The sequence below is a fragment of the Mytilus trossulus genome, chromosome 6 (genome assembly GCF_036588685.1).
Source record: "Mytilus trossulus isolate FHL-02 chromosome 6, PNRI_Mtr1.1.1.hap1, whole genome shotgun sequence".
In the NCBI taxonomy this organism is placed as follows: domain Eukaryota; kingdom Metazoa; phylum Mollusca; class Bivalvia; order Mytilida; family Mytilidae; genus Mytilus; species Mytilus trossulus.
Window position 1 is genome coordinate 86,013,920 of NC_086378.1, and position 10,160 is coordinate 86,024,079.

At 31.2% G+C, this 10,160-nt stretch overlaps 1 protein-coding gene across 1 annotated transcript; it reads right to left on the reverse strand.

The window, feature by feature from the left end:
• LOC134722089 (coiled-coil domain-containing protein 113-like) lies at positions 1 to 10,160 on the reverse strand. The gene is made up of 8 exons (XM_063585558.1): positions 9,985 to 10,160; positions 6,328 to 6,634; positions 5,446 to 5,601; positions 4,911 to 4,991; positions 4,363 to 4,518; positions 3,059 to 3,166; positions 1,261 to 1,416; positions 1 to 752 (listed from the first exon to the last, which is right to left on the reverse strand). The coding sequence occupies exons 1-8, from the start codon at positions 10,089 to 10,091 to the stop codon at positions 654 to 656; spliced, it is 1,170 nt and encodes a 389-aa protein (XP_063441628.1). The 5' UTR covers positions 10,092 to 10,160; the 3' UTR covers positions 1 to 653.

The window sequence follows — 10,160 nt, forward strand, 5'->3', positions numbered from 1 at the left end:
TAATAGATATTACATATTTTATTTACATAACAAATGTATATGTACAGTATGCTATCACAGACAACATGCATAAAAATGCTCATAAAATATAAGAATACAGGAATGTGTCTCTGTCTAAAGACATTCTCATTAATAAAATGATATTTTTTTTTAGATCAAAAGGAAGAATATTTTTACTGTTTATTACTTTCAATTTACCACTAACTCATGGATATATTTTCAAAAATGTACACCAAAACATTAAGAAATATTTTTTTTTACCAATGTTAATTCTTACTCATGTACTCGTGCATCATTGAAGAACACATTCAACACTTACATTAGTAATAGGATGTCTGAAATGGAAACATTTTCCATATATTTTGACAATAAAACAGTGAAAAAGCACTTCAGTAGATTCCTGTATAGCATAGGTACCCTTATAGGCATTTATAATAAATTAATTCAGAACTGTAATTACAAATTCAGGAAAGAATGATTAATTTATCCTATCTTTTACTCATGTTTTTTTTATTTTCATTTATACAAATATTTCTCTTTATATACTGAAAATTACAGCACTCATCCATCAACACTTGTGAATGTACTGTTTTCATTGATATCACATGACTTGGAACTTTGTTTTTATCACATGACTTTGTTCTCCATTGTTATCACATGACCCCCTGTTCCATCATTCTCCATTGTTGATTGGCCATCTCACTCCCAATCTGCATTTTGGTCCACATCTTTTTATGTGTTTTAAGTGCCATCTGGAAAATAAAGATCTTCTTTGAACATAAGAATTAAAAATAGTCTAAAGTAGTATATAGCAAAACCATTGTGGGCTGGCAGCCGATTTTATTTGAGTTATTACTCTGTAACATATATACTGGGTTAAATAGAAAAAACAAATAATTTGGCATTAATTAATTGATCAAACAGCTAGACATTTACAGCATTTCACTGATAATTTAGGTAAAATTGTGGATTTTTTTTTTGGAAGAAAACAAGAATGTGTACCAAGAACACTGATGCCCCATCCGCTCTATCATTTTCTATGTTCAGTGGACAATGAAAATGGGGTAAATACTCTAACTTGGCATTAAAATTAGAAAGATCATATCAAAGATTACTATGTTTCAAGTTGATTGGACTTCAACTTCATCAAAAACTACCTCAACCAAAAACTTTAATCTGAAGCGAGACAGACGGAGGGACGAATGAACGGACAGAGGCACAGACCAGTAAAACATTTAAAAAAAATTTTTAAGATGTTACCTCTGCAATTTCAACTTTTCTTTCCCAATTTTTGACTTTTCTCTGGATTTCATAAAGATCAGCTTTTTCTGTGACATAATCCATGACATCAGGTACTCGGAAATCTGTCAATTGTTGTCGAAGTTTACGGTTTATTTTCTCAGCTTTGGCTCGTTCCTATTAAAATATATATCATATATTTTTATCATTACCATGTTTAATAAATTATCTCCCTTTATCATTCAACTTTTATGTAATGTTAAACTGGAAGAAAAACTAAGTCCATTTATAAGTAAAATACAAAAAAAATGGAATTTTATCTTATTTTAAATTTTCTTCTGGATACTATCTTATGAACATAAACAAGCGTCTGTCAAAGTTTGGCAGAAATCCAGGATAGTTCAAGAAAATTATTAAAATTTCAAAAACTTTAACCACGGAGTCAGGGTTTCCGCTGGCGGTCGCCATTTTCGCAATTTGCGAAAAAATAATAATTATGGCGATTAAAATTCGTCATTGGCGAAAGAATTTGGCGAAAGAAATATATATAACGATTTATTTTCAGCCATCTTGTTTATTTACTTTTTTTCAGGGTTTCTCTGATTTTACCAATCAGACAATACTCGGAATTCACCTTGAACTCGTTAAGCCTTTGAGAGAAAATCAATAATCAGCTGATTGCATTCATAGCTATGACATCAAAGGACTAATTAATAAAAGTGTTGAGTGTATAATATGACAAAATGATATGATTAAATGGCTTCTGTCACATGTCACAAAAGAGATTTATTAACCACTTTGCGACGCACGTGTTTGAGGCAAAATTTGTACGCTTCCTCACCTTCTTTAATAATAGTTCAGAAAAGAAATTGTTGTTATGATGAAAAATGTTTAAAAGCAAGAAAGGTCTCTGATTCAAAACTTTATCATTTAACTTTCATATAGATCATTGATTTGAGTGGGTACTTCAAAGTCGTTTCAGTGACATGTGTTTCAAGCATATAGTTTTACTTATTTACGATGGTCTAGAAAAGAAAACTGTCGTTATGAAGAAATCTATTCAAAAGGTTGGCATGAAAGTAACCCTTCAATGTAATGACTGCACCTTACACGAGGGATCAATTCCAAGTGATAAGATGCTTCGTTTTGTTGTAAAACAACTTCTTATTTAGGGGGAGGGGGGCTAAAAAAAAGAAAATTTTTAAAAGAAAAATAAATGTGTGTTACTTGGCGATTAAAATAATAAAGTGGCGAAAAATATATTTTTCTGGCGAAAGAGGTGGCGAAAAAAATAATTGACCCAGGGGAAACCCTGCACGGAGTGAATATATGTGGCCGCCGCCAACGGAATGTAGGATCGCTATGTCTCACTTTTTCAACTTAAGTTGAAGGCTCAACAACAATGTGTCCTTTCCAGTAAATATTATTTGTATTGTATTGTATGTTGTCTGTACCGGTATGTATAACTTTTTGATAAAATTTTACTTTTTCTTTATATCAATATAAAAGATAGATATTATCAGCCAACCTTTCAATACTTTCATTGTTGTATAGAAAACATTAGCTTGAGGAATCTAGGTGTCAATCAATGACATCTTATATTTTTGCATTTATATATCTGGTGCTATTTATAGTAAATCTGTTACATGTATTCACAATGTTTTCAGACTCAAGGCAATTTTGAGTTTTACTCAATGTAAAGATGCATGCCTATTATTGTTCTTAATTTTTTGGTTGCTGTCACATTGATATATACCAATAGATATAGAAGATTTTATTGTAATCATATTATAAGCAATGGATTAAGATTTGTTCATACATCTTCTACCACTGTAGTTTCAGCATCTATCTTTGTCAATAGTTCATTCCGTGATGATATTTCCGATTTCAATCTTTCAGATTCCATTGTCAGTGTATGTAGCTTTTTCTGAAAAGATCAAATTAAAAACACATGAATGATAAATTTATTTCAACTTTAAAAGCCATCATTCAAGTTACATCTATGCAAGTGCATATATGTATATATATCTTGAAATACAAATTAAGTTATGATAATGAATTCTAATTACTTCCCTTTATCAGCTCTGTCACATATCATTTCCTTACTAAAATAAATTTACAAATATATAGTTCATAGATGCATCATGGTAATAATTTTAAAATGAGAAAATGTAGAAACAAAACTCTCTTAATTTATAATTTACTAGAACAGATTTTGTTTAAGGAGGCTCAAGGATATAATAATTTTGGAAAAAAAAATAGTTATTTTTCATTATAAATTTTATTTATTACTTTTAATATATATATGTTACTTTTTTTTTATCATATGGAACAAAAATCATTCAAAATTAACAATTTGTGTTTGCCCCAGATGACTTTTAAAATGAATATATATATATATCATTGAAAAAGCTCCAAATTATCTCCCTTTGATGCAAAAATGCTATTACTTGGCATTAAAATTAAAAATCTTTTTTTAACTCATCAGTGATCCATATTTTTTATTATCATTTTCAAATAAGCTGTATTGAAACTCAACTTTTGTAAAATTTGAGTGATTTCTGTAATTTAGTGTTTTTTTTATTTCCATATTACCTTTTTTTCTCCTTTTAGTTCAACAGAAAAAAAGTAACTTTACAAAAATGTATGCTTCTTTCGAAGGCAGATTGTGAGCGTAAATAAATGGTGACCACATCTTTTTATTTTATTTTTCTATTGAGTAAATGATAAAGTTCATTCGTAGAAAAATATAACGAAATCCTATATTAAAATAAAATTTAACCTGAGAGCCACCTTAATTGCTTTTTTCTTAAATTTTGCCTTCATCCCTCTGTCTGATAATTTTCCATCTCCAGCAACTCAACTGAGGTTTTTCTTCATCTGAGGAGACTGAAAACGCAATGACATCATCAACAAACATGGCCTTGGAAAATAAAAATATATACTTGTTTCTCTGCTACATCTAATTTGAGGACCATCACCCTTGTTGAAATTGTACCCAAGAAACACCCTCTGGACTCATAGAAAATGAGTAAGCAGTCTTATATAATTGTTTACCTAATATACTCATATCTTTTATAAATGTTTATTTTAAATAAAAAAATGATTAAATTGATGACTTACTTTATATGAATTTAATACTTGTAAAGATTTACTGGCTTTTAGTTTTAGATCCATGAGTTCTGTATTTTTCTCATCAATTTTTTCTAAATACTGTTCGTTTTCAATCTTTAATTGTTGGAAGTCAACTTCATGTAATGCCTCTCCCATTTCTTCTTTCTAAAATGGAAATTTATAACAAATCCTGTAATACATGCATGTTATTTAAATCTGTATTCAATTTTACTTATAAAGCCAAGGCTCTGTGTTGAAGACTTTTGACATATTATTGTTTACATTTTACACATTGTATCTTGGACGGAGAATGGGTATGATGTTTCTTCAATTTAGGGACATTTTAAAAAATAAAAGTGATTTAAATTGACATTTAAGAGAGATGATATACAAATGCTTTTACTGTGTATCATATTTTACATTAACATCTTCTAATAGAAATCCTTCAAAATTGTGTTAGAAATTATTACATCTTGATTGACAACCCTAATTGATATATCATTACTCTGAAATGAATAGACTGTTGCCACAGACTCACAACAACACATGTACTGTACCTGTTTGAACTGAAGATCTAATTTCATTTTCTGTACTTTTAACTGTGAATTCTTTAGTCGTAATTTTTCCACTAATGTGTCCTGCAATGAAATATCAAAACAATTCAGACTATTTACAATCAAACATTATTTTTTTTTAACATTCCTTACATAATTAGATACAATTCAGAATAACCCTGGTGCCCATGAATAACACTGTGTGATCTCAGAATCTAAGTAAATTTCTTCTGTACCATTCATAAACACTTTATATTCCCATAATGCTTCACCATATCTGAACTAATGGTCTGTTCAATTTTAGAATAGTACAAATCAAAAGTTGATAAAGTGCTGAAAATTGGAAATATTTTCCAAAACTTTGATATTTTAAATGGTATTTTAATTTCACTAAAGAGCAAAGAATTTAACTAGAAGTTTAAACAAAACTATATACTTACACCATATACAATAGATGATATATAGTGATATCTACCATAAATAACTAATGCAGAAAGTTAACTTGGTGTGTTCAACAAAACCAACAGTCGTCACTTACCCTGGAAAGAATTTTGTTTTCAAAATGTCTGGAAACTTTTTCAGCTATAACTTTGCCTGTTCTCTGATTAACTGCTCCTTTCAAAATGTCTCTTTCAAATTCATAACTTTCTTTCTTGGTTTCACTCAGTGTTAATTCACATTCTTCCATTATCGCCTGAAAATAATACAAATCATGTTTAATATAAACAATCATTCTAGTCTTCAATATTGGTGAATGTGTATAAAAGTATTCATAAAAGTTTTATTTACCCCACTTATCCAGTGATTAAAAGAAAACTACCAAAATTTGTTCATAAGAAATGTTTCAACAAGTGAATTTGATATTGTTTGTTCGTTCAGGTAAGATAAAGAAAGAAAATAGTTTGACTTCAGTGAACATAACATATCTGAGGCTAGCTACCAACTTAAAATCTATGTACAACAGCAATTTTATGTACATGAAGTTTGCATCTTGATGAAGAATTTATTAACTTGCCTTTTTTATATACTACTGAAAGTGGAGAAAAGAATGTCAAGTTCATGAATAGCTATTGGGTACTGTGGATTCACAATTATTCTTTCGATACAAGTTTTTCGTTGATTTTGTACATGTGCTGGCACCAAAATAGATGTTCAGCTAATAACAAATTTTCTATAGGTTTATATGCAGACTTCAGCAAAACAACAAAAATTTAAGTCTTCTTTAATCCATAAAAATGTGTACCCACTAATAAAATAAATGAATCCGCAGAAGTATTTATTGAGACAGACAGATAAATTGACATAAATAAACTGTATCTATTTACTGTGGGTTTGATTAACTTTTTTAAGAGTGAGATCCCTTTACGTTATGTACCCTTACAAAAAGATAAGACTCAGCTACTCTACTCAAAACACCTACTCTAAAATTGTCAATAACTCTTTCACAGTTGTCTCTGTATTTTTCTATATCTTCCTTTAGATCATCTAATTCCTTCTGGGCTATATCACATTTTTGCTCTGTTGTTAATCGAAGTGATTTGTCCAGATTAGCTCCCCTTGACTTGGATCGTTTTCTGTTCATTCCTCTTGATAGATCTTGATTAGATGATGACACTGTTAACCCAGCTCCGATCCCACCCAGTGGTCCTCCTGAATCTTTTGGTTCACTCTTCTTAAGATACTTTTCAAACATTTGTGTCTCATTTTGTAACACTTGGTTTTCAATCCTGAAAATATTAAATATGTGGGGTTGTGCATTAATCGGTAATATGTATCAGCATTGACAACAACATGTATTGTTATTTGTTAAATTAAAACTGGCCAAAAACTTTTTTTCAATTTTTTTCATAATTTTTCCTTAATCCTGCATTGTGATTCATACCACTAGCCCTGTAGCCCCAGACTGGTGGAATTCGCCTTTTCAGAATCTAAAGGACTATGGGTGATCTCTTTGTTTGTACACCAAAATGAAAATAATGCTACGTCATTGGCTCATTTTTATTGTTTAGAACGTTTTCAACCAATCACAACGTTTTGGTGTACTCTTTTGAAAATATTACCCAGAATGCATTAGATTCTGAAATGGTGAATTCGTTCAAACAACCGAGGTAGAAATAAACAAACTTAAACCACAGAGTGAATGTAATGTTACACAAATGTGGCTGACAGAAAAACTAACTACATTTACAGGCGCGTAGCTCCCTATACGCCAACACGCAGTTGCGTGCACATCGATTTGGCATGCAAAATAAAATTGCAAAATAAACATTTATAAATATTTATAAATTAAATGTTTAAAGGAAACACATATGTTGTCACTTTTTTAATTGATGAAATGTCATTAAATAACGACATTTGGTTTCAAAATAGAAGTTTTATTGAATATCATGACAAAATCGGACAGTAACTTGTATCTTTTCATGCTTTTACAAGATTTGAATTTGTTATACTCAGTCTAAGACATGTAATTTCGGAGCACATTTTACAGAGTACGGTTTATCTGTTTGGAATGAGATGTACCAATCGGCATTACATTTTTCAGAACCATTCGATATCGTTAAAAATATAACACGGCGATGTGTTCGACAGACTACAGAGCCAATCACCCTGCAAACACGCCAAAACAGTATTGGAAAGTCTCATTATAATTTGCGTTTATAGACCATATGATAATGGAACTGGAGAGTGTAGTCGCGTCTGGTATTATCAGAAAATCGCTTCTTTGTGCCGTATCTGCTGCTTCGTGTTGTAGGAAATATAACAAACTAACAAATTTCAACATTTTCTGAGACATACGAAACTGACCTGGTATGTAATTTGACGAATTCAATTGGGAGGTCGCTCGATGGCGAATACGTACGTTGCAGGTTTATAACATCTCGTAAGTGCTACAATGGAAATCTATCAGTGTACTACGTCTGTTGTACGATTAACAATGCACAGCTACTGGTTATCATTTCTAGCATTACTGCATATTCATCGGTGTTGCAGTGTTAATATTGACAAGGTAATAGAGAAGTTCGTTTTTGCCTAGACCCGAAGAGCAGATTTTGGACAATTTTTAGTAAATTCTGTATAAGAAAAATGTGTAGTTCATGTTTTCAATTAACCATGACTTACTCTATTCAGAAGCTTTATTAATAGTTTTACATTCATAAATTGTTTATAAGTCCTATCTACATGTAGCTCCTCTTTCAACTGCCCTATAACCGAAAACCAAAAAAACAACATTTTTCTGCGTAAAAGGGCCCCAAAATTTTTTCGCCTCGCTCCGCTCGCCGTGGGTTGCTTGCACATTGTTTCTTTCTAGCTACGCCCCTGATTTATAAGTTAAATACAGAAAGACAGGATTACAAAAAAAAAAATACTTCTGGATACTCCAATGTGAATGCATCTTATGATCAAAACAAGGTTCTGACCAGGTTTGGTAGAAATTAAGGAAAGTTAATAAATTTTCAAAAACTTTAACCACAGAGTGAACATTTTAATAGATGCCACTAATGATAACACACAGATAAGTGATTGTAAGATCACTATGTCTCCCTTTTCTACATTTTCATCGTTGAAATGCAGAGGATCACTATAAGACCCATCATGCAAGTTCTTTAGTCATTCAATATGATGCGCATTAAAAACATATATATGTGTGAAATTAAAATTAAATGTTTGTTGCGTGACTACGAGCTGTTAAATAAGATGCAAGGCTGTTCTTGTATGCCTTTGCATCTTCTATATATATTTTACAGTCATATTGGTAAGGTATATATTCCAATCTTTGATGGTGCGTGGAAAAAAGCTGTATAAATTTGTGACAAAAATTGCAAGCTCAACAAAAATTACACACTTAAATATATAAGTACAAGGGAGAAACTACATTAGTGTTTACAGTGCAGTCCGGTGTATCTGTGCACCGAAGACTTATGACTTCACTTAATCAACTGATAAATTACAATATTTGGATAATATTGTGTAAACACATTCATAACATACTTTTATTTCAAAAAATCTTCTGTTTGTATGGTTTCATCCTCTAGATTTTGTGTAATGTGTGTCCAAAATTAGGGAAACTCTTTTCTGAGAGTTCCTTCAATGTCCGGTTATCCCGCGCATTCCTTCCAAAAATAGCTTATTTTATAATGGAAAGATTTTGTACTACAAAATATAGCTGAGTTTGAACCAAGCACACTGACAAGGATGCAGAGTAAAAATTAATTCAATCTGATGATGTAATTTTTTTTAATTGAATTGGCAAAATGTGGTCATGATGGTTAATCTCGGGAATGCTGTTATCAATACATCTTATCGCTATTTGTCCGCCATTACTGGACACAGGGTCCGGTAAAATTTTGACGTCACAATACAAAATATCTGATGCTTCAATGGAAAAGTGATTGTTGTATGGGTCAAAAATTCAATTAGCCGGGTCAGCTGGGATTAGCGATAAGGTGTATTAACTTTTATTCTTAAACTTATCAATTTTATTCTTTTATCTCTTTGGAAGGCTTAAACAATAAACAAGAGCGATTTGATTTGTGTTACTGTATTGATATGACAAGAACAGCTAATGCACGATATCACTGGCTGCACGGACACCGGGGACCCTTGTCCTATAATATATGACTTCGCATTCTTATTCAATTTTTAACGTTTTTATATACTGATAATGATATTTTCATCTATTTTTTCTGAATGCGAATTGCACATTGATAGTAAAAAAAAATATCAGAACAGTAAAAGTCAGTTAATAGAAATAGTAATTAATGCCCCCGAGGTCATATGTTATAGGACTACGGGGACCCCACTGTATAATTTTTACAAGAGAGATGTCCTGCGATTAAATAGAGATACTCTGTGATCACAACAAAGATTGAAGATACCCATTGAAAATGGAAATTTTGAGGTGGCATTTTAACATCGGAAATACACATGTATGCACGAATCCGAAGTCTACTATATTTAGATGTCACATAACGTTTCTAAAGAGTAAAGGATCATTCATTTATTGAAGATTATTCGCTGGGTGTGTATATATGGGTCGGATCCATATGGATAGCCAATTTTGTGTGTTAAATATTACATTTTCTGTTGTATCAGTTTGTCCAGCTGTTCATCATTTAGATCCATCAGGGGATCGTCCCCAGCTTCGTTACTTGTGTCCAAACTCATACTTTCCGAGTCCGCCATATTGCTTGTTTTCGTTGCTAATGGTTGACATCCGGGCACTATTGTCAATTTTTTAAGGTGGTTCTAAAA

What these genes read in the sequence shown, in the direction of transcription:
- LOC134722089 (XM_063585558.1), bottom strand. Translation starts at nt 10,091, where the DNA reads ATGGCGGACTCGGAAAGTATGAGTTTGGACACAAGTAACGAAGCTGGG. An exon ending in AAACTGATACAACAGAAAAT is followed by an intron (nt 6,635 to 9,984) that starts GTAATATTTAAC and finishes TAATATTTTCAG; the next exon opens with GATTGAAAACCAAGTGTTAC. An exon ending in AAGTATTAAATTCATATAAA is followed by an intron (nt 3,167 to 4,362) that starts GTAAGTCATCAA and finishes TGATCTTTTCAG; the next exon opens with AAAAAGCTACATACACTGAC.